The 24,783-nt window shown below is 45.6% G+C and overlaps 1 protein-coding gene across 3 annotated transcripts in view; it reads right to left on the bottom strand.

Annotated features, from left to right (window-relative positions):
* Nucleotides 1–24,783, bottom strand: part of PRDM4 (PR/SET domain 4) — a 120,992-nt gene that overhangs the window by 54,942 nt on the left and 41,267 nt on the right. For 2 of the 3 annotated variants that reach the window (XM_069227926.1, XM_069227928.1), the window contains 5 exons: nucleotides 21,521–21,654; nucleotides 21,149–21,334; nucleotides 18,040–18,840; nucleotides 15,338–15,487; nucleotides 9,211–9,329 (listed from right to left, as the gene is read on the bottom strand). In XM_069227926.1, the coding sequence (XP_069084027.1) occupies nucleotides 9,211–9,329; nucleotides 15,338–15,487; nucleotides 18,040–18,840; nucleotides 21,149–21,334; nucleotides 21,521–21,654 (1,390 nt within the window). The remainder of the gene's footprint in view (nucleotides 1–9,210; nucleotides 9,330–15,337; nucleotides 15,488–18,039; nucleotides 18,841–21,148; nucleotides 21,335–21,520; nucleotides 21,655–24,783) is intronic. The other variant, XM_069227927.1, reaches the window with a different exon arrangement.

Raw genomic sequence — 24,783 nt, 5'->3', positions numbered from 1 at the left:
CTGACCCACCAATGTAGGAAGTTGGCTCTGTATGTGTTATTTCAAAGTAAGGAATAGCATGCACAGAGTCCAAGGGTTCCCCTTAGAGGTAAAATAGTGGTAAAAATAGATAATACTAATGCTCTATTTTGTGGTAGTGTGGTCGAGCAGTAGGCTTATCCAAGGAGTAGTGTTAAGCATTTGTTGTACATACACATAGACAATAAATGAGGTACACACACTCAGAGACAAATCCAGCCAATAGGTTTTTGTATAGAAAAATATCTTTTCTTAGTTTATTTTAAGAACCACAGGTTCAAATTCTACATGTAATATCTCATTCGAAAGGTATTGCAGGTAAGTACTTTAGGAACTTTAAATCATAAAAATTGCATGTATACTTTTCAAGTTATTGACAAATAGCTGTTTTAAAAGTGGACACAGTGCAATTTTCACAGTTCCTAGGGGAGGTAAGTTTTTGTTAGTTTTACCAGGTAAGTAAGACACTTACAGGGTTCAGTTCTTGGTCCAAGGTAGCCCACCGTTGGGGGTTCAGAGCAACCCCAAAGTCACCACACCAGCAGCTCAGGGCTGGTCAGGTGCAGAGTTCAAAGTGGTGCCCAAAACACATAGGCTAGAATGGAGAGAAGGGGGTGCCCCGGTTCCGGTCTGCTTGCAGGTAAGTACCCGCGTCTTCGGAGGGCAGACCAGGGGGGTTTTGTAGGGCACCGGGGGGGACACAAGCCCACACAGAAATTTCACCCTCAGCAGCACGGGGGCGGCCGGGTGCAGTGTAGAAACAAGCGTCGGGTTTGTAATGGAAGTCAATGGGAGATCTAGGGATCTCTTCAGCGCTGCAGGCAGGCAAGGGGGGGGTTCCTCGGGGAAACCTCCACTTGGTCAAGGGAGAGGGACTCCTGGGGGTCACTCCTCCAGAGAAAGTCCGGTCCTTCAGGTCCTGGGGGCTGCGGGTGCAGGGTCTCTCCCAGGTGTCGGGACTTAGGATTCAAAGAGTCGCGGTCAGGGGAAGCCTCGGGATTCCCTCTGCAGGCGGCGCTGTGGAGGCTCAGGGGGGACAGGTTTTTGTACTCACAGTCTTAGAGTAGTCCTGGGGTCCCTCCTGAGGTGTTGGATCGCCACCAGCCGAGTCGGGGTCGCCGGGTGCAGTGTTGCAAGTCTCACGCTTCTTGCGGGGAGCTTGCAGGGTTCTTTAAAGCTGCTGGAAACAAAGTTGCAGCTTTTCTTGGAGCAGGTCCGCTGTCCTCGGGAGTTTCTTGTCGTTTCGAAGCAGGGGCAGTCCTCAGAGGATGTCGAGGTCGCTGGTCCCTTTGGAAGGCGTCGCTGGAGCAGGATCTTTGGAAGGCAGGAGACAGGCCGGTGAGTTTCTGGAGCGAAGGCAGTTGTCGTCTTCTGGTCTTCCTCTGCAGGGGTTTTCAGCTAGGCAGTCCTTCTTCTTGTAGTTGCAGGAATCTACTTTTCTAGGGTTCAGGGTAGCCCTTAAATACTAAATTTAAGGGCGTGTTTAGGTCTGGGGGGTTAGTAGCCAATGGCTACTAGCCCTGAGGGTGGGTACACCCTCTTTGTGCCTCCTCCCAAGGGGAGGGGGTCACAATCCTAACCCTATTGGGGGAATCCTCCATCTGCAAGATGGAGGATTTCTAAAAGTCAGAGTCACCTCAGCTCAGGACACCTTAGGGGCTGTCCTGACTGGCCAGTGACTCCTCCTTGTTGCTTTCTTTGTTCCCTCCAGCCTTGCCGCCAAAAGTGGGGGCCGTGGCCGGAGGGGGCGGGCAACTCCACTAAGCTGGAGTGCCCTGCTGGGCTGTGACAAAGGGGTGAGCCTTTGAGGCTCACCGCCAGGTGTTACAGCTCCTGCCTGGGGGAGGTGTTAGCATCTCCACCCAGTGCAGGCTTTGTTACTGGCCTCAGAGTGACAAAGGCACTCTCCCCATGGGGCCAGCAACATGTCTCTGGTGTGGCAGGCTGCTGGAACTAGTCAGCCTACACAGACAGTCGGTTAGGTTTCAGGGGGCACCTCTAAGGTGCCCTCTGTGGTGTATTTTACAATAAAATGTACACTGGCATCAGTGTGCATTTATTGTGCTGAGAAGTTTGATACCAAACTTCCCAGTTTTCAGTGTAGCCATTATGGTGCTGTGGAGTTCGTGTTTGACAGACTCCCAGACCATATACTCTTATGGCTACCCTGCACTTACAATGTCTAAGGTTTTGTTTAGACACTGTAGGGGTACCATGCTCATGCACTGGTACCCTCACCTATGGTATAGTGCACCCTGCCTTAGGGCTGTAAGGCCTGCTAGAGGGGTGTCTTACCTATACTGCATAGGCAGTGAGAGGCTGGCATGGCACCCTGAGGGGAGTGCCATGTCGACTTACTCGTTTTGCCCTCACTAGCACACACAAGCTGGCAAGCAGTGTGTCTGTGCTGAGTGAGAGGTCTCCAGGGTGGCATAAGACATGCTGCAGCCCTTAGAGACCTTCCTTGGCATCAGGGCCCTTGGTACTAGCAGTACCAGTTACAAGGGACTTATCTGGATGCCAGGGTCTGCCAAGTGTGGATACAAAAGTACAGGTTAGGGAAAGAACACTGGTGCTGGGGCCTGGTTAGCAGGCCTCAGCACACTTTCAATTGTAAACATAGCATCAGCAAAGGCAAAAAGTCAGGGGGCAACCATGCCAAGGAGGCATTTCCTTACACTAGAGCATTACTGGGCTGGGCTTGTGGACTGCATGATGCAAGTAATGCATGGGGCAAAAACAAGTAAATGGTCTGTACTGAACATATGGTGAGATGACAATGCCATAATTATCGAAACTATGGAAAGCCCTTGGTCTCAGTGGCAAAATGGAACATTGCCAGGCAGTGTGGGGGGCAAAGGCAACATCAGAAGTGGCTGACTGGGAAAAGGCTATGGACTGGTGTAGGCTGGAGGAAAGGGTAGTTTATGAGGGAAGGGGCTGCTCCAGGAAATGGGAAAAAATATGAAATGCATGACGGTCGCACGAGGACTCTAATAGAGCGACAGAACACTGAAATCTACCTGGAGCAGTATCCTAGGTACACAATGCCAACTTTAAAATTGGCGACACGCTGTTACGGTAAAAGTTTGTTCACAACTAATAACAAAATTTTTTTTTTAAAGAATAATACCAGTATCACTATAAAGGTACTATTTCTATGCCACTATCACCCTTCTGTCCCTTTTTGAAAATTGGCTGAAAATCTTTTTTATTCCTTTATGTATTTATTTACTTATAAAGAGTAACATTTACCCGAGGTATACTGGTGGTACAAGAGTACAACAACCCTATAATTGAGAAAAACTGTGCAAAGTTAGCAGAACAGGAAGGTTTTCAGTGATTTACTGAAAACGTATTCTGGAATTGAGTGCAGCTGCACAGACAGAACATTGCAAAGTAGGGCCCTAGGAGTCTATCACTGCATTGAAGTTTGATGATGAGATCCAACAGAATTTTGGCTACACAGGCAGATAACCTAACGTTGGATACTCTGCTTGATCAGGAGCCACTGAGTGTTTTGCGGGATTCAGCGGTGTGGTCAGATTTTCCATCAGCCATCATAAAATGAACTGCAATGTTTTTAAATGTATTGTAGTTTTTTTATTGTATTCCAGGAAGGCAGATGCATACAGCATTTCCAAAGCACAGCTGAGCCAGGCTAAAAAACATAAAAACGTAGGCATGCTGTTCTTAGATATGAATGGCATCATTTTCCTTAAGGAGCAAAGCAGCAGAAAACCACAAGACCAGACCTTTTGGGTGTGAAGTCTAGGAAGTTGACTTTTATATGATATATCATTGTGAGATGTATCGTGCAAAGAGTTCAGGGGTTCTCTTACAAGTGGACAGGGGCTTGCTCTAGCAATCCCAAAGTGCTCTATTAGGGGATAGTGTGGTCAGGCGGCCTTAGGCTTATCAGAGGGGAGTGTGAGACATTTGCAAATACACACAGAGTCAATAAATGAGACACACAACTCAAGGAGATCCACACAAATTTACAAAAATAACAAGTATCTTTATATACATTTAGGCACCAGAATCAAAACTATCAGGGAAGTACATTTTGCAAGAAAAATATTTGTCGACAGTGCATTTTTCAGAAGCTGCAATGTTATCCTATGGAGAGAAAAACAAGTACTTCATTTAAGTATAGTACATCAACATACAGGAACAATCTCCTGGACTTAAGATAAGTATTGGGCAAGGGTCAGGATCACTCCAACAGGTCACACCGGGCAGCACTGGGGTGGCTAGATGCAGAAGTGTAGTACAGCATCAGGTGCGCAATGTAGTCAACGGGGATCAGTCTGGTTGAAAAAAGGCTGCAGACTTGGACCGGGAGTCCAGTCGAGGAGAACCAACAGGTGGGTTCAAGCCTTGAGATGCCCAGGGACGGAGGGATACCTTCGGTCCTCTTCTCCATGGGCCAGGGGTAATGGGTGCAGAGGTCTCCTGAGGTGTTGGGTTTTCTCCTCCGGGAGCACTCGCGGTTGAGGGGGCCTGCACGCAGCATCGGAGGTCCACAGTGGGCAAGTCCAAGGTGGGCTTTGTCTCTGAAGGGCTGGCACCATTGGCTCACTTCAGGTCGGGATAGGTGGCAGGGGTGCGATGGTGCTTCCTGGTGTCTGGTTTTTGCGGTCTCTTGGGATGCCTGCAAGATTCAGGGAAGCAGTTTCGTTGCTCCATGGAAGTTCCTGGGTCTTCTTTGAAGGCAGGCAGTCCTCCCAAGCTTTTGGAGTTACAGCAGCTTGCAGTAAGAGTCGACTTTGGCACAAATTGGCAGGAACAGCAGACAGGTCGGCAGGGATGGGGCCAAGTCAGGTACTTCTTCCTTGGGCTTTGTTTTTGCGGCTCTTGAGTGTACACGGGGTGTGACCTTCAGACAGCTTTCTGCCCTCCTGTGGAGAATTGTGGACGACTACTAGCAAAGAATGCAATAGCAGTCTGTGCTTCTCTCCCTGGCAGGAAGCCACACGGGTGCTGGATCAAAAGGTGAGTTTCCTTGGAGAAGCTGCCTCTGGAGAGCAAATGGGAATCACTTGGAAGAGGGGTTGCCCTACTGTTTAGGTGGACATGCTGGTACTCATGCACAACAGAGGAAACCAGTTGCCAAACCGTTTTTCCAGGGATATGTAGCCCTCTTTGGTAGCCAAACCTGTGGGTTCGGCTAGCGAACCCTGAACCCCAAGAGAGGGGTCCTGTTATGTTAGAAATGGACAGAATAGTGCATCATGGAATAGCCAGATGTCTCACTTCGCAGGAAGTGGTCATCAGGGGGGTGGGAGGAAACCTGGAAGCCTATTGGCACCAACCGCATCCTACCCTGAGGGCACTTTTTGAGCATAAATAGGATGCCCCTGGCACCCAGAACTCAGATTGCATTCGACTGGGGAAGAGGACCGAAGAAGGATTGCCGTGCTGCACCAAAGACCCAGTGTGAAGCTTCACTGACATGAACTGCACCTGCTGAACCTGGTGACTAGCAGAGAAGAAGGGGCTGTGCCTGCTGGTGGAGCAGTCATCTCTGGGACCCAGCTGAAGCAAAGTCTCAAAGGTCAGTTGGTTGACATCCTGTTCGCAGCACAGGGTCACAGGAGCTGAAGGAACCTGCTGGGTCAAGTTGGTGGTCCAGCTCTTCGCATTGCTGCCACTCGCCGCCGTGCAGCATTAGAGACCAGGACCTGACACTCAAAGTTGCACTAGAGTCTACTGGACCCGGAAGAATTTTCAGAGTGCAGCTTGATCGCCCAGAAGAAGAGTTATCACACAGGAAAGGATTTGGCTGTAACCTCAATACCAGGTGACTCATAGCTCAGTGGCACTAGACTTCCAGGACCAGGAGGACTTCAAGGGTCCTCGACCCCTGTGGCCTGGATGCCCTCAACCCGTCCATGGACTGAGGAGTAGCTGCAAAAAGACCCCCGTTGACTACATCACATCCACAGCATCCTTGTGAACATTCTGCATCATTTATCCCTTGTATCAGGACAACTTCCATAGAAAGCTATGGCAAGGGGTAAAAATTGCCTATAATTGACTGAACACTGCTTCTGCCACCGAGGTAACTGTGTCTGAGAACCTTGCTGGTCTGCTAGACTGGCTCCCTGCTGGAGTTGGTCGCCTAAAGTGACTAGAAGTAACCGCACTGATACTTACCTAAGTTTTCTTCGAAAAACCTTTAAAGTGTCAAATTCGTTGAATTTGAAAATGCTTGTTCACGATTGAGTGAAAGAGTGCACATTTACTGTACCTTGTAAAATCTGCATCTCCAGAACCCTCCTGCGGATCTTTTTCATTTTTGTATCTAAAAATACATAAAAATACAGTATATTTTAAAAAATTGCTGTGGGATTTCTTTAGTGTTGTGTGTGTTTCTCCAGCAATTGCTTTGGTGTTGCTTAAATGCTTTACACTTTTTCATTTGATTAGGTCTTGCTGTTCAGAGCCACAGGTACCCAGGGTTCGGCTAAGGGTTTCACAAATACAACTTACTGGTCCTAACGGGGTTGGTAAGTGTATTACACAGTGAGGTCACATAACCACACCATATAATGCACCATGTTTCCTCACAATTCCTTTCTGCAGAAGGACAAATTCAAAATGCTCACAAGTTCTGTCTGCCTTGGATCAGGCGACTGGATTTTTACCATGAATCTGCAGGAACTGTATATTTTTGTGCCTATCCTGCAACCCCACAAACGTTACCTACATTTAAAGACCGGCCTGAAGCATTTTGAGCTTGCCTTGCTCCCCTTTGGCCTTACCAGCACTTGGGTGTTCAAGGAGATAATGGAGGTGGCCGCTACATATATATGGAGGTTGGGAATTCCAGTTGTAGACCACCTCCCGACAATGGCGAATGTCATGACATCTTTGGGGTTCTTCATCAACGTGGCAAAGTCCCACCTGACTCCTTCGCAGAGGCTTCATTTTATAGGAGCTGTAGTACACAGAGTGGAGGGTCAGGGCCTTTTCTCCTTTGAAACGAGCCCAGGGCATTTGGGCTATGATCTCGATGGTTCAGCCTCAGTCTTGTATGTCAATGAGAGCAGCTCTGAGGCTTCTTGGTCTGCTGGCCTCATCAATCCTGCTTGCCCACTTTGCCAGGTGGCATGTGCAAGCTCTGCACTGCGATATAAAACTTTAGCAGGCTGAGAACCATGGAAATCTGTTGGATGTTCTCCAGGTTTCAGAGCACGCTACACACATTTGCAGTGGTGGTTGCTTTATCACCCTGACCAACGGCAGATGCCTCTTCCTTGTCCACCCATAGCACAAGGTGGTGACATATGAATGCCTGCTCTGGGAAAACGAATCAGGCTACTCTGGTATCCAGCAGAAACCTAGCTCCATACAAATCTGCTAGAGCTGCAGGGCATCAGCCTGGCGTTGAAAGCCTTCTTGTAGTCCATATGCCAACACCATGTAGTACTGCAAAAAGGAGGACAGAGAGGGGTTCATCCTGGGTCCTGTGCCAACGGGCACTAGGCCTCTGGAGTTGGCTGGAGAGTCAGGGCATTTTCCTGCTACTGAACCACTTGAGCATGGCAGACTAGCTCAGCCGGCGATGTCTGCCAGATTAAGAACGGCAATTGCATCCCGGCGGCATAGGACATCTTCCAACAGTTGGGAGAGTCCTAATCTGGATCTTTTCAGCACCACCGAGAATGTACAGCGTCAAAACTTCAGTGTGTTGGAGCTCCCAAGAACGTTCCTTATATTAAAAGTATTCAGGTTACAGTGGAGCATAAGACTCCAGTACCTCTTTCTGCCTCCCCTGCTTCGAGTTCTGAAGAAACTGGGCGCAAGTCACCCTACTGGCTCCAAACTGGCAGACAACATGGTACCCAGAATTTCAGGGCATGAGCATCAGTAGCCCAATCAGGGTAACACTTTGGGAGGATTTTCTGTTGCAGCAGACGGGCAGGGTTTCACCCCAATCCTCCACAATCTACACCTCTATTCAGATTGATTGAGTGGCAGGAGTTTACTATTTTCCCAGTTAATCCTGAGGTTGTAGATGTCATCCTTGCAGCCAGACATCCCTCTACAACATCTAAGTACTCCAGATAAGGCGACAAGTTTCTGGGATAGAATTTCAGCTTTGTCCAGGTCAGCGAGACCCAAACCTCTGAAAAACGGCCAAAGTCCCAATCTGTGTTTAGCCTTAGAAAACTACAAGCAAGAAAACTCCAGAGCTCCAGAGTGCCAGACGGGCCAACCTGCTTCAGGTATCCACCCTTCAATTCCATGGCAGCATCTACAGCTTCAGCAGTGTCCTGTTTAGGGTGGATTTTTCTTCTTCAGAAAGTGACAAGTCCCTATCTGCAGTAAGACATATAAACTTTTTCAACCTTTTTTACTTCGACTTTCACTGGGACCAATGCACTTGGTTATCTGACCCGGACTTCATCATAGTCAGCCTCAAGTCATGTGTAGGCTTCCACAGACTATCATTGGCACTTAGTGTTTTTTGGTGCTATTTCTACTTTAAAAACGTATAACTATGTTTCCCTTTATAGGAATTTTGTTGTTTTGGCGTCACTTTGTTTATTATTAAATTTAACTCAATTTTTAAAAATTGATTTGAGATTTTTTTTGCTTGTCGTTTTTACTTTATTACTGTTTTGGTACTGCATAAATACTTTACACATTGCTATAGGTTACGCCTGTCTGCTCTATGTCATCACTACCAGGGGGGTGAGCTTGGGTAAATGTATTGCCTTTGAGGGTTCAGCCTGACAAGAAGTTTAATTATTCCTTAAGGTGGGGTTTGCCCACCCCAAAGAACAACCCTCTTTCTTACACTTCCTATCAAAGATATTTTAAGGTTTATAAAGTTTTGCCAAACTGTGCTCCGGCAACACTGCATTTTTATAAATCACATCATCTACAAAAGTGTGTTTGTGTTTTGCTTCCCTCAAAGCCCAACTCTTTTCTCTGCCACTGCATGTCATGCACACTTATTTGTTATATGGTTCCCTTGAAGCAAGTGTCTGCTGCTAACTGTCCTAAATCCTTCAGTGAGATGCCCTCTTCAACAATATGCATCACTAGAGAAGCAACATGCAGCTCCCACTGCCTCTGTCCAGGAAATCCATTTCTGAACATTAACAACCAGCTGCACTCACTCTTTTAAAAAAAAAACATACATTTTTTAAAAAGGCAACCTTAATAAAATGAGATTACTTTCCAAATGTGGCTCGTTGCCTTATCCGTCCAGCCCTGGATATTCAATGACTGGCTCTCCCGTCCGACAAGGGGCCCAAAGCAAGTTCTAGCTGGAATGGTCTCCTCTGCCCAGACACCTAAGAAAAAAATTACATCAACAATTAATAAAAAGGTACTCAATAGGAGATTACTGTTCAGGTTCAAGTGAAATAGGTAGGCAGTGCCAATGGGAACGGATGAGGAGGAACATGGACACTTGTGGGATATGAGAGAAATCAGCTGTTGAAAAAGGGCAATTACACAAAAGGATATGTCTGATTACTACAGCTAAGTGTATGATGAATGTGTGTGGGATGGCAGCTTAAGTACAAAGGTTTTGAAAAAGCTGTTAACATCGGAGAATAGTAGATAAGAAGATCATTGGAGCTCATTCCAGCATGCAGGATGAACTGCATAAGAACAGATAATGGTGAAATAAGCCTCAAGTTCCAAGCAGAAAACAGCAAAGCAGCTGATACATATGAATCTGTAAAAAACATTTAGTACACATTGTTCAGTCAGGCTGGCAATTTGGCAAATGAGGAAGAAAAAAAAATAGTATTTACTTTTAACTATAGTTATCCAGCGTTTTTATTTTTCATAGATTAACATGCTTGAAGAATTCCCGTCATGAAGCTGGGAGTAGGAAAGTGCTGTTTTTTTGACATGGTCACCCCCACTTTTTGCCTGGTATTCGATGCAATGTTGACTGAGAGTGCACTGCGTTCCTGCTAACCAGGTCTCCAGTCCCAGATCTCTTTCCCCAATACTGTGCAATTGTTACCCAAATGGCTACGAGAGGTAGTAGCATCTCCAGGAAGTAAAAAGTGTTAAGAATGGAAAGGAGTATGTCCTGCACTTGGAAAGTCTCCGGAAGGCACCACGTTGGCTACATGGGGACACCACTAAGGGCGGGTCCTCTGTAGGAAAGTGCCCCTTTTTGGCAGGGTCGCCCCCACGTTTTGATGCAATTTGACTGAAAGTGCACTGGGTTCCTGCTAACAAGGTCCACAGTGCCAGATCTCTTTCCCTAAAACTGTGCAATTTTTCCCCAATTGGCAATACCTTTGGTCCCCCTAAAAGTCCCTAGAAAATGGTATCCTGGTACCTAGGGCATGGGTACCAAAGAGGACTCCCCAAGGACTGCAGCATGTATCATGCCACTGTCCGGGACCCGTCACTTAGCACATGGAGACTGCCTTCGCAGGTTGCGTGTCTTGGTGCAGCTAAAAGTGAAAACACGACATGGCACACAGTCTGCGTGCCATGTCTCCTAAACACTGCATCCATTATATGTAAGTCACCTCTGCAGCAGGTCTTACAGCCCTAAGGCAGAGTGCATTACATTACATGTGAGGACATATCTGCATGAGCAGATATGCTCCTTGTCAGAATTGGGATCTTTGGTTGGCAATCAGGTTACCCCCTGTCCAAGCAAGGACCCTCTCTCTAGTCAGGGTAAGTCACACACAATCCAAAGTATCTTGTGCCCACCCTCTGGTAGCTTGTCACAGAGCAGTCAGGATTAACTTAGAAGGCAATGTGTAAAGTATTTGTGCAATAAATCATGCAATAACACAAACCACAAAAATACACCCCACAAGTTTAGAAAAAAATAGAATATTTATCTGATTAAATGCAGGTCAAAACGATCAAGATTTGATAAGTACACATTGAAATACCACTTTAGAAAATTATAAAAAGAATCTTAAGTTCTTAAAAGAATCTTAAGTTCTTAAAAGCAATAAGTGTCTCTTGCAAGCACAAAGTACCTGGTTTGCGTCTAAATTATCTGCAAGGGACAGCAGAGGAGGAGATGTGTGTAAAACGGGGGGTGCGTCAGTTTCTCCGGGCGCACACAGACAATGCGTCAATGCTTTTTCACGCAACAAGGGGCTTGTGCCAATTTCCGGCGCACAGGCGTGAATCCTCTTCGGGTTGCAGGGTATTTGGCTGCCCCGGGGACGATGCAGAGAAATCCTGGGTGTGCAGGGCGAAGTCACAGGAGCTGCGTCGATCCGGTGGGCGATGCGGGGAAATTTCTGTCACACGGCAGGCACTGCATTGATTCCTCTCGCAGGAAGTCAGGCTGCGTCGTTCCAGCTCAGCTATACGTTGATCCAGTGGGCCAGTCGCAATGCTGTCGCTGCGTCGATCTCCACTCGGGGAGCTGGGCTGCGTCGTTCTGGTTCGGCGTGCATGATTTTCTCACTGCGGTGCAGGCTGTGCATCGATTCCGGCAGGCTGTGCGTCCATTTTTTGTCGCACAAGGAGTTCTTTGCAGAGATGAAGTCTTTTTGGCCGCGAGACTTCAGAAAACAGGAGGCAAGCTCAATCTAAGCCCTTGGAGAGCACTTCTCAGCAGAGCCAGAGGGCAGCCAGGCAACAGCAAGGCAGCAGTCCTATTCAGCAAAGCAGTCAGGTGAGTCCTGTGGGCAGCCAGGCAACTTCTCTTAGCAGATTGCAGGTTCAGAGTTCCTTTCCCAGTAGGTATCTTGTCAAGAAGTGTCTGAGTTGGTAGGGTCAGAGGCCCTGTTCAAATACCCAAATGTGCCTTTGAAGTGGGGGAGACTTCAAAGAGTGGCTTAGAAGTGCACATGGTCCCCTTTCAGTTCCATCCTGTCTGCCAGGGTCCCAGTAGGGGGTTTGGCAGTCCATTGTATGAGGGCAGGCCACTGTCCTTTGATAAGTGTCAGGCCCTCCACCCTGCCAGCCCAGGAAGACCCATTCAGCATGCAGATGTGTGTAGGTGTGACTGAGCATCCTGTGTTTGGGGTTGTCGGAGTGAAATGCACAAGGGAGCTGTCAACTAACCCAGCCAGACGTGGATTATAAGGCACAGAAGGTTTTAATTGCACTGAAATGCTCACTTTCTAACAGTGGCATTTCTAAAATAGTAATATTAAATCCAACTTCACCAGTCAGCAGGATTTTGTATTACCATTCTGGCCATACTAAATATGACCTTGTTAATCCTTTCAGATCAGAATCTACCACTCAAACAGTATATGAGGGTAGCCCTAATGTTAGCCTATGAAAGGAGCAGCTCTCACAGCAGTGTAAAACAGATTTAGGAGTTTTACACTACCAGGACATATAAACTACACAGGTACATGTCCTGCCTTTTCCGTACATAGCACCCTGCCCTATGGGTTACTTAGGGCCTACCTTAGGGGTGGACATATGTAGAAAAAGGGGAGTTTAAGGCTTGGCAAGTACTTTTAAATGCCAAGCCAAATTGGCAGTGAAACTGCACACACACAGGCCTTGCAATGGCAGGCCTGAGACATTGTTAGAGGGCTACTTATGTGGGTGGCACAATCAGTGCTGCAGGCCCACTAGTAGATTTTAGTCTACAGGCCCTAGGCACATATAGTGCACTTTTACTAGGAACGTATAAGTAAATTAAATAAACCAATTGGGTATGAGCCAATGTCACCATGTTTTCAGGGAGAGAGCATATGCACTTTAGCACTGGTTAGCAGTGGTAAGGTGCGCAGAGTCCTAAAACCAGCAAAAACAGTGTCAAAAAGTGGAGGGAGGCAGGCAAAAAGTTGGGGGTGACCACCCTAAGGCTATCAGGTCTAACACTCCTCCTATGTCTTTGTTGATTCTTAGACATAGTGAGTGTACAGGGAACCCATTTTAAGTAAATGTGCTGGACACTGGTCTCTACGAGTTCCCCAGCTACATGATGGCTTCTCTGAAACTAGGGATGTTTGGTATCAAACATCTTGTATTAATAAACCCTCAGCGATGCCAGTGATGGGTTTATTAATATATGCACCCACAGGGCACATTAGAGGTGCCCCCTAAAAACCTACCAACTACCCGTGTGGGGACTAACTAGTTTTAGCCCTGCCTGCCACCACCAGACACGATTCTGGCCACCTAGGGTGAGAGCCATTGATCTCCGGTGGTCAGAGACAAAGCCTGCTCTGGGCGAGGTGTTTACACACCCCACCCAACAGGATGACCTGTGAATCTGCATTCCAAGGCATGGGCTGCAAAGAAGCTCACTTGGTATGCAGATATGGCTTCACTCAAAGGAGAGATGTCGACCCCTTTCCCCCCCCCCCCCGAGGGCCCATTTGGCCTCTGGACCGGTGGGAAATTTAGTATTCAGGGAGGTGTGTCCACCCCTCAAGGTCAGTCCCACTCCGAAAGTATGGTGCTATACATTCCTTGCATATCCAAGGAGCTGATCTGAGGCAAAATTGGCTTTTAAATGAAAGTAGATAATAACCCTCTTCTATGAACGATAGGAACTCTTGGAGGGTTACTATGCAAAATCGTACTTTCTAAGTCTAGAATTGGTCTCCATTGCCCATTCTTTTTCACAATGAGGAATAATCTTCAGTAATATGCTAGATTTCCCTGGTCTTTGGCACTATTCCTATAGCTTCCTAGTGAAGAAGCTGCAACATTAGTCTCTCGACTTTTGGTGGATATTTGTGTTTCTCTCCCGTTAGTGGAGTTTCAGGTTTGTTTAGAACTCAAGCATCTGATGACATGTCATGTCCTGGCATTCATGCAGGAGAATGTGAATGCACTCTCTCACTGGTAGGACAGATGGAAGGGCCACATAAGTCCTATGAGCCTGTTGACTGATAGACTGATTTCCATGCCTTTTTTGACTTGGTCTCCCTTGGTTTATCTGTTGCCTTTGCTGGTAATTATATTGGTATGGTGTATAACCTTGTGTGTTTGATCTGCAATTACGAAAATTACTGGTAGTAACTGTACTACTGAAAATGATGTCTATAATCAAATTCATCTTGCCTCTTTTGCAATGACCTCAAGGATCCTGCAGTGCTAACATCAGTTGTTTGCTAGAAGAGCTTCATCAACCTACTTGACAAAGATGTTGCTGCCATCGAATGGCATATTCAGAATACTTGCTTGGACCACTGGACTAAATGATGTGTTCTTTAACCAACCGTACCTACGCACACTGGTCAATGTTTTTAACTTGTATCTCCGATTCTGACTGCTGTTACCTAGTAATTAAGCGTTAACTTAAAACTGAAATTGTTTTATGAATATGATAGTAATAGACAATAAGTAAAGGAATAAACCTTTGGACTGCATGCAAAATAAATAGCCGGTGGCCAACATAGAAATTGGCTGCAGTCTAAAACACATCTGCTTGGGAAAATTGTGTCCTAATTTTCAAACATATATTTTATAACTGCATATTTATTCTGAGCCTCAACATAGGTCTGTTAATTTTACATACACTGTAAATGCTTGAGTTGCAGCGGACAAAGGGCTAAGATTTCATGATGCATAATCACCAGCTAAAATATTTTCTGGGAGAAAAAACAGAGCAGCAAAGAGCGACTAGAGTGCTGTTTTTACTTTTTCATTTGCAGGCTGAGATTAATGCATATACTGTTATGCTGCTAAACAAAGCAAGGTGGCAGATGACCTTAAAGAACATTAGCTGAAACTCATCAGTTGCCAAATTGAACCTAGAGGTTTAAAGCTCCAAGAGTGTATTACAAAACTAAATTAGAATAAATAATACAAAATGCTAAAAGACGCCTTGCGAAAATAATCTACCACTTTTGGATTCCAGTACTTTTTTAATAAAGATGTTAGTATAGATCATGTGACCACTTACCGCTCGAGTAAATGGAGGGAAGTGTTTGAGCCAGGCCCTCCAAGCCATCGAATTGCCTTGGGTAGTAGCCCATATCATCTTCTTTAAGCTTTTCTAAGCCATTACAACTCACAGTTAACGCTTGTCGTCTGTACGTCCAACAGATCATTGGCACAGGTATCGCCAGCACTCAAGAATCTACTATACTTTTGACTAGATCTGTACTTTCTTCAATTATGGGATAGTGACATTTGATCAGAAGAGGGTTCTTTTACCCCAGACGTTTGTTTTTTTGTGAGAAGTCTGACTGCATTCTTATATTTTTTTACAAGGTATACCCTTGCTCTCACAAGCCAGCAAACTCTCACAATCTTCCACTGTTTACCATGTTCTATTGCTATTTAAGGATTCAAGTTATTTACTATGCCTGTGGTAATGGGCTCACTCTTATTTAACAGCATCACCCACAGCCCAAACCCACTGAGTTACTGGGGAACTTACCTACATCCGCTCCAGTTACCGACTGCTGCAGCATCAGCTGTTTGGGAAGGGAAAGTCTGGCCCTGCTTTGGATGGGTGTATCTGGGATGAAGGTGACCGGTCCATGTTCGGGACAGTCAGATGGGTATGCCTGGTCACAAAGAGTGCACCCTAGAGTTAAAAAAAGGCATTGCAGCTTATAACAAAGAAAAGAAGCAAGGCTCCAATACAAAATTCACAAACAAATCATCCGAACCACCTTGTACACCGAGGTACGAACCAAAAAAACATGCATTAGGGGTTTACAACTCTTAATGTGATCAGCACTAATTACTTCCCCTAAAGCCCTCACTCCAGAGTACGGTCTCTCAGCTGAAGCTGTGTCTAGGCAGACAAACCGGAAGTATTTACCAAGCACAGCACCAGTCACTGCTATGGTAAAAAATGTATTCTAAACGCTTGTACTTTAAGTATGAAACAACAAAATAGCCTCAATCTCCAACTCATCAACTGCAATCTGCTAATTGTGCAAAGGGCGGAAGAAAGGGCTTATTTAAGCTCTAAAATCGATAGTAAGCGGGCAAGGTTTCCGGAACAGCCTTCAGTGAAGAAAGGATAGAAGGTGCGTCCTGCAAGGTTAAACACGGGTGTCTCGGACTCTGTTCCTCAAGTGCCTTGGCAAAAGGCTGGAAAGGGTCGGTGGGTCAGAGACCACCTCCCACTAATCGTACTTACTGACTTGCCTATCGGGGACTAAAAGGACCGTCCACAAGAGTCAATGATGGTTTCATATGAAAGTAAACATTGTGTTGTTGTTAGCTATGGGAGCCTTTGGTCACTTTAGGTGGGGGGGGGGCAAATTAAAGCCCAATATGGACGACTGCCTGCATCATTCCTTCCAGAATGACTAAAGAACACTGAATGGGCTGAGGGGGATCTTGTGTCTCCTGCAGCGGAGCTGCGTTGTACACATTTTCTAAATTAAAGAAGCATGAATATGCGGACTACAAAAGCGGAAACACAAACAAGAAATAAATACGTGTTTTTATCTGCTTTTGCTTTTAAATTTCTAGAAATCGCCAAGCTGAATTCATCTGATATGCTAATGTCCTTTCTCACCTGTCTTTCCTTTCGTTCAGGGCTCCCTGTCCGGGTCTCTACCTTGCTTATTTTTGATCACTATCTGGCTTCACAATAAGCTTTCCCTTATTCTGCATGTATGAACCTTTCTTTTGATGCGGTCAGTCAGGGACCTTTTCCTTAAGCCATGTCTCTTGATATTCCTGGCTCATTTTCTATTTCATTCTTCTTTTTCTCTTTGCACTTAAGCTCTTTCACAGACAGTTCTCCATCTTCTTTGCACTCTTTTAGAGAGCACGGCATGGTTCTTGATGACTTTTCTTTTTCCAAAACATATACTGCGTGGAAATTAAACATATTCTTCTCATTGCACTATGTACTTAGTGTTCTGCTTTGAAATGGGAAGGGTAAATGAATCTTAATCGCTTTCAATATTATTATTTCTTCTTTCCACAGTTTTACTCAATTATCTTCCAGTCTATCCCCTCCAAAGCAGTTCACCTCGTTGGCCCTCCTTTGACAAGTAAAACAGAGACATTTTTCTTTCGTCCCAACACCCCTTCTGCTCCTCTCAAGAACATACAAGAGTGGTCTTGGCAGCTGCTTGTGGGACTAGGATAGAGGAGCTTTTATACAGTACCACCTAGGCCAATGACTCCACTTCATGCAAGTTTTATTCAAGACTTGTTCAGCCTGCTCTTTCTTAAACAGGAGTGATGTCTCGATCCCTTCGTTTTGTTTAAACTTCAAGAGTGCCTTTAACAATGAGATTTTCCATGAGGTACTAACAGGAATGTTGCAATTTAATTAAGAGCAAGACACCACTTAACTACTCCCAGATCTTGAAATGTCAGGCTGTCTTTCCCCCTCTCGTGTTATTTTTCTCTGTGCATTTACTTTTTCATATTATTGTGAAGCTGAAATTCATCTTACATGCCAAACTGCAGAACAAGTCAGCTGAACTTCTGTTGTTCAGTAAAGGTTTGAATTACATTCCTGGTTGTTTGCAAAAAATAATAACAACAACCAGGCGTGGTGGAGGAGCATCGCCCCCCCCTCACCCCCGCCACCAGCAGCAGCAGCAGCAAACCATGTAAACTATGTTTATTATCGTTCTTTAGTAAAAGGGGCGAGGCCACAGGCTGTGACGAGCAATGAGGGAGAATTCCTCCCAACCCGTGCGGGCGTCGCCCCGCCCCTATTTAGAACCGCGAGTCGCTCCTGATAACAATAAAAAAAATAGTTCGGAAAGGGTTTCAAATTGTCATTGTTAGTGCCTGTGGTTAGTCAGTGGTAACAAAAAGGCTTTGCATATTTTTTATATCCCCAATTTAGCAAGGAAATAAAAATACATCTTTTCCAGGAGCACATCGCTAATGAGGCACTCCCAGAAACCTATGCTTAAAGGGACTTAAAAAGATAATCCATTTCTCCCAGAACATAATTAATCTTGAATACCACCCAGCCATGCATTTAGATGATTAGGAGCCATTCTCTTCCAAAACCTTTGTGGAGCACCAATATTCTTTGCGATTTACTACCTACATTATTCTCAAAATAAAGACATATCTTTACCAGTAGATTAATACATGCACATGCTACCAACCCACCAAAAAAAGGAAACAATGAAACATCTTTCTTACACTCACATATTGTAAACAACGTTGACATATTTTCTTTGTTGGAATTAGAGTGTTCTAGTTTTAGAGGAGACGGCACAAATGAAAGGTTTTCTGAAGAAACATCCATTTCTCCTGGTCCCATGGAAACCTCATGGGGAATGGAAGACACTGTCACAGGCTCTAAGCTTATGTCTCCGCGATGAAGAGAGACAGAGGCCAGAGATGAAAGTGGATGTGACGTAGATAGAGCCACACTCACAGAGTGAGTGCTCATAGCCATCGTATGAATAGAGTTAAGTGTGCTTTCTGAGATGTTCTCACGGCTAGCAATGTGGTGGTGCTCAGGCTCCAAGACCACTGGAAGCTCCAGCGTGCCAGCATGGATTGCCAACACACCTCGTTGCGCCACTGAATCGGGATCAAAGCCACTGCCCACAGTATCTACTGTCAATGTTTGATGATTCCGGGAACCAGTTGACATCTGTTGATGGTCCCCTGCTACTTCTTCTAGAGTCAATTCTTCTGTCATGTGGTCTGTAGAGATGGGGCTGGCTACCCGAGAAACACTCTCCATTGCTGTTCCAGACTCTAGCTGCACGTCATGCTCATCACTGTGATGCAGGTTTGGAGCCCCATGAGCAAGCACCGAGCGGGAGTCCAAGGACACTATCCCAGACTCCAGGTTCACAGAGGCACCAGGGTGATAGTGGTCCATGCCAGCATGGTTACTGGACAAGGGTAATCCTTGATTGTTGTCCACATTTAGCGAGCTGGGATAGATGTACTGAGGAGGGGGTCTGTCTGCCAAGTAAGACAATATACCTGGAGGAAAAAGAAAGACACGTAATCAATTCAAATGTCAAATGGTTAAAAAAAACATCAAAAATGTGTTTATGTTTAGCATTTCAGTACTTATTGTGCTCAAGTGAAGAGCATGCATATTTTTAATGTAATGGTTTGTCTTTGCCATTGTGTTTGAAGCAATTCAACAAACACTGGCAAAGCCAAAGTAAGATCAAATTGGTGCTAGATAGCAACAGGGGCCCCATCCTATTTTGGAGGGATACTGGGGGCAGGCCGGGGTGGATGTGAGGCAACCCAACCCCCTGCAGCACAAACACTTTGGCTGCCAGTTTACAGTACCCCATTATGAATCAGGGAGGGCTTTGCCTGCAGTTAAGGTAATATTTGTGACCGTATGTTAATGCTGTTCGAACTTGCATTTATGGTTCATTAATGCAATGTCTTTATTATAAGGGTAACCACTCTAACAAAATGTTGTAAGCTTGTACTGTACTACTGACAGTGGTTCCAATATAGAAAATGTGTACACACATTTGCAAAGTTTAACAATATGAGCCCAAATATAGTACTCACAACATGCTCTTTGGTTTGATGCAAATATCTGCCGAAGCCTGAAAGCAAGACTGGTGATCTCTGCTTTCAAAATAAAATGTTTACAAAAAAATGCAACTAGGAAAAAAGGTTTTGCTAAACTTCAGTGAAACCTAGGCCCCATTACTTTGAAGCATCATTTAGTAAAATGTGTTGATGCATTCTAGTATTTAAAAAAATATTCATAATGGAAAAATCAGTCTACCAGTTCCAACAAGATTATGGGAAACATAAAATAAACAAGCATTGGCAAAGCCAATAGATCCAACATTGGTGGTTAGCCTTTTGGTTTTGTCAATGCATGTACTGTCTTGACAGGGCTTTTGTAAAACTTTATTGTTGTAGGCAAAAAGCAAAAAAGATTTTGATCTCAGAAAGCAAATCTTGCCACAACAGTTCAGGGCATTGAACAAAACTACTTTATGTGCCAATATGCTCCTTGTGAAAGAGCAGAATGCTGCCACTCACGGTGAAGCCAGCTGATGGAAAGGGAGAGATAGACTAGAAATAGAAACAAAAGGTCCAAATTCTTGAAGAAAATCAAAAAGGTGCACCCATGGTATTTGTTCTTGCATTAGTGCAGATTTACGGCTTTTATTAATTCACAAGAAATCACAGAAGTAGGCCAGGAAATCATACTCCTAGAAAATATTTGTGAACTGCATTTTAGCACAAGCACATATGTATGTGTAGATTTGCTGATGCGAAAATCTGTTGTGTTTACAAGTTCCCTTTCCCTTCAATCACTTTTTCCCCAACCATGGAAGTTGTTTTACTTCTGCCCTTTGTCAGGAGTACATTTCCAGCCTTTCTCTGTGTGGGAAAATAATTGAGAAGAGCTGGTAAAAACCCCTAAAACATGCAAGTTAGTAAGCTTGCAAAGACTCAACAGGGCATTCAAACCCTGAAACTATTGCTCGCTCCCATCTTCTGCCCCTGCATGTAGATCTGCAGAAAGGTGGCATAACAAAGGAATTGCTAGTATTCAAACTTTAGAGTAGTATGAGTCCCGGAATAATCAGAGAGGATATTATCAGAGCTCTTTTATAATGAGATTGCTGTCATAATTTGTCACCACTCTACATCGCACCAACGGGACAAGTGGATTTATTTTACAGGGCAAGTAGATTTAAGAAGCAACGTATCCCATGGACAAGTAAATATTTTATAAAATTCCACACCCCTGGTTAACCTAACACTGAACATGAAACAACATATACTGTAAAACTTACACTTGCAGATGCTAACTTTCCTTTTCAGGTCAGGCACAGGATGGTTCAGTTCATACGAAGGGGAAGTACAGAGTTACAGAACAAATATATTAAAGTAAGAAGTCCTGAAACATCTTTGTTACTGGCAGAGTTTCTACTGTCATTTCTATTGTAATTATTCTCTTATACTTTCACATGCTTGGTACAATACGATGCAAAAAATTGAGAACATAAAAAATAGAGGGTCTTGAGGAATTTTTCATCAACTGAAGCACAATGACCACATGGAAATGGCCATTTGGTCTAGGAACTGCAGATTGTAATGCATGTCCTATCCCAACTGGGTAGCAGTTTTACCATTTGCATCACCCCAAAAAGCTAGAAAATGTTTGCTTATTAGCCAAGTCAGTGTTTTTCATCATTCAGATGCATTGCTCCATCACACCATGTAAATTTGGTTATGTTTACCAAGCAGACGGCAAAGAATGTAGGGATGGGGGGGGGGGGGGTTGTTATTTTCTTACCAGGTAGAATGTGCCGGATGTAGCTGCTTTCAAGATGAGAGTATGATGGAGGCGGAAGGGGGTAATTTCTTTCTGGCAGGCTGCACATCACTCCAAGATCCCCAATGCCCATTGGCAGCATCAGAGACAAGGCAGAGGGCAGTGAGCTCAGAGATGTGCCCAAGTTTGGAATTGCTACAGGTAAGCCTGAGAAAAAAAAAGAAAGGAGAAGGTGGTCACACAATGTCTATCATTGTTAGCAGGCTCTCACAAACAGTACACACACAGTACAGCACACATGCACTACAGTGCGCACACACACACACACACACACACCCCATCCCCCCTGCCTTCCCCCTGACCCCCCCTCCCCCCCTCCACCCCAGAAATTACCTGCTGTGGGTACAGAGTTGTGAGTTGGTGAAGCAGAAAGTCCCAAATGACTTCCTGAGATGGGCAAAGCAGAGCCAACAGAGGAGCTGCTGAGCTGATCTATCCCAACAGGACTGAGGTTCATGTCATTCATTCTGTGAACAAAACAGTTTTGATTACAGGGGTTGCCATAAATCAGATCACACAGTATTTTGATAGCACCAAAAAACAATATTAAAGAAACAGGTGAGACAATGCAGCACATAATCTAAATACTCAATTGGCAACAATTTAAGTTTTGAAACTTCTTTAGGAGAGTTGCACACTCAGCCCCACAACCAGACGCAGAATTGTGTGCTGAAATAAATGGATCTGCACCACAGCACAGACATTTAGAGTAGATTTAAATGTGGGAAGAACTGCTTGTAGCTGTACAGAGGGAAGCTCTGGACAGAGATGGGTTGCCTGGAGACTTTTATTAAATGTATGCAAGAAAAATAGTGGAAAAGCTTAAAGAAGTCTTACGGGGGCCTAGGACAGGGACTTGACCATGGACCATGAAACTAACATTAGTATGTAATGCCTAAGCCTTACAAAGGCTCAACACAACTTTAACAGACCCTGATAAACGATTGATAAAGACATAAAAATACTGCTGCAAGTAACGCGGAAACGTTTACACCCAGACTAGTGTGGATTTCTAACCCACAGAAACACCCTCAGTATCTGAAGGCTTTCATACAAGATGCACCAAAATGGTGGGAAAAATGTAGCTGTGTGTCAGCAATATCGGACATAGAAAAGCGTTTATCACAGAGTCGGGGGAACGGGATGTCAGTGCGGCAGTACACGGACCCTTGGACCAGAGTTTAAGGAATCAAGACACATGCTTAATTCGTAACCTGGTGCAAGGATAAGGGCAGGGGACATGGTGTCATAAAGCAGGGGGCTGAAAGGGGTACCAGACAAGGCTTCCCATTCTTGTTGTTGACATCTGCTCTGACACGTGAACCAACACAGAATACGCTTAGTATACTTATAATAGCCACTCGTAATGTATGTATGCGGATAACAGCTTACTATATTTAAGTGATACAAGGAGGTCGATCCACACACTACTGTTGGAGCTACAGGCATTCGGCAACCTGTTGAAATTGTGCACTAATAGGAATAAATCCATGTTCCTGTTTAGGGGCCTGACACGGAATGGCTACAGTCTTACTGCTAAGGTAAGGGTAACCTGGGAAATGGAAAACTTTTGAGGGAGGGAGGGAGGGAGGGAGAGGGAGAGAGAGGGAGAGGGAGAGGTAGGGAGAGGGAGAGGGAGAGGGAGAGGGAGAGGGAGAGGGAGAGGGAGAGGGAGAGGGAGAGGGAGAGGGAGAGGGAGAGGGAGAGGGAGAGAGAGAGAGAGAGAGAGAGAGAGAGAGAGAGAGAGAGGGGCGGAAGGGATGATGTAATAAGGGGGCGTGCATCAAAATCAGAAATTAATAATCAACCAGCACGACAATAATTGATCCAACCCAGTACTTGCCTTTTTATGAAAAAGAAAGTACTTTAATACACTCAAAACTAAATACTACACACTACAACAAGTAAATACATAATCCACTGGAACAATGGGGGAGGGAGACAGTTACTCCTTTAACTCTATATGGAATAAGGTATGGCAGCTTGTGCTGTCTCTCTCATAACCAGCCCTCTTCAATTACAGTTAGTGGGCTCAATTAGAGGTTTGAGTCACAGTACTGAGGTCTCACCAACAAGTCCTTCTGCAGCAGCCATCACGGTTATGACCCGCAGCATGAGTGTGATTCTCCTTCCCTCTTTCGAGAGGAGATGCAACCAGTCCTCTGAGGCAGCAGTGGAGGCTGCTACCCATAGTCTGTTCTGGCAGCAGGCCCCTTAGTTGTTGATGGTCTCCAGCAGGTCACATGTCCTCTTCTGGGCGACAGGTGAGTAAGGGGTACGTTGTGGCGGCAGAGTTCATAGGGGCACCTCAGGGACTCTTCTGGCGATACAGCTGTAACATAACTCACGGTAAATAACCTGCAGCCAGGTCCGCACAGATCTGGTCAGTCCTTGCAGTGGAACAGTCCACCTTGGACACAATTTCAAGACTTACAGCGGCACAATCTGCCACAGCACAATATTAAAATTCGCAGTGACACGGGTCAAGCCACCTCGAGATCACAGAGAGACAGTGCGTTTAGGTACACTTTAGGAAGTGCATCAGTGCAACCTCCTTAGGCACAACATCAGGGTTTACAGCAGTATAGTCCTCTCAGGCACACTTCAATGCAGTGCCACGGTGCAGGCCTCTTAGGCAAGGAGTCTGCGCTCAGATCATGAGAGCACAAGATAGCACTCTCTTTCAAGTCTCTGGGGACCCGGACACTCAGCTTTGGGGACAGCTGCTTCAGCGGGTCGTGGCTGATCCACCTCCTACAAGGTTGGAACATTTCTTCCCTCTCTTCTCCGGACGTTCAGCCTCCAGGCACTTTAGAAAAGGGGAACAGCTCTTGCGGTCAGGTCAAACTCCAGGAGGGGTCATTACCTGGAGTGGATAGCCCCTCACTTCTGGGACTCTAGCAGTAAGGCAGACACCAGGACTTGGGACTCCAAATCATGCTGAAATCCAACATCTTGGTCACCTCCGCCTTACTGCATGCCAGTCTGAGGGGGTCATTATGAACAAGGCGGGGAACCCCGCTGTGTTCATGCTGGCAGTCTTTTAATAGACCGCCAGCCCCCTTGAGACCCAGCGGCCGTATAATGGACATTCTGCTGTGCCGGGACATTGCCGACAGCTCCACATGGAGCCGTCGTCAATGCTGCTGTGTGGCGGGTGCAGCAGCACCCGTCGCGCAGATCACTGCCCGTAAATCAGGCAGTGACCTGCGCGACAGGGCACTGCACGGGGAGCCCTGCACTGCCCATGCCAAGTGCACGGGCAGTGCAGGGGCCCTGGAGAACCACTTCCGCCAGCCTTTCCCTGACTGGAGGAACAAGGGTTCTTTATCAGGCGGCCCTCCCTGTGTTCATATTATGGCGGTTCAGACTGCCATGCCATGTTTGTAATGAGGGCCTGAGTCCAGGAATGCATTAAGTCTTGCTTATTACAGGCAGTCTATCTGCTGTGTCAATCTAAGTCACACATCTGGGTCAGCCCTGGAATAAGTGAGAACAGATGGGTGAAACGACCCAATACCTCTGTATATACTCTCTACTGCTCAGAAGGTAACTCAGGAGCAAGCAGTACCCATTCCACAGTTCTAGCCTTCATG

Source organism: Pleurodeles waltl, chromosome 4_1 (assembly GCF_031143425.1).
Source record: "Pleurodeles waltl isolate 20211129_DDA chromosome 4_1, aPleWal1.hap1.20221129, whole genome shotgun sequence".
Taxonomy (NCBI): domain Eukaryota; kingdom Metazoa; phylum Chordata; class Amphibia; order Caudata; family Salamandridae; genus Pleurodeles; species Pleurodeles waltl.
Note: the sequence above shows the minus strand (reverse complement) of the source record. Positions and strands in the feature narration are given on the sequence as shown.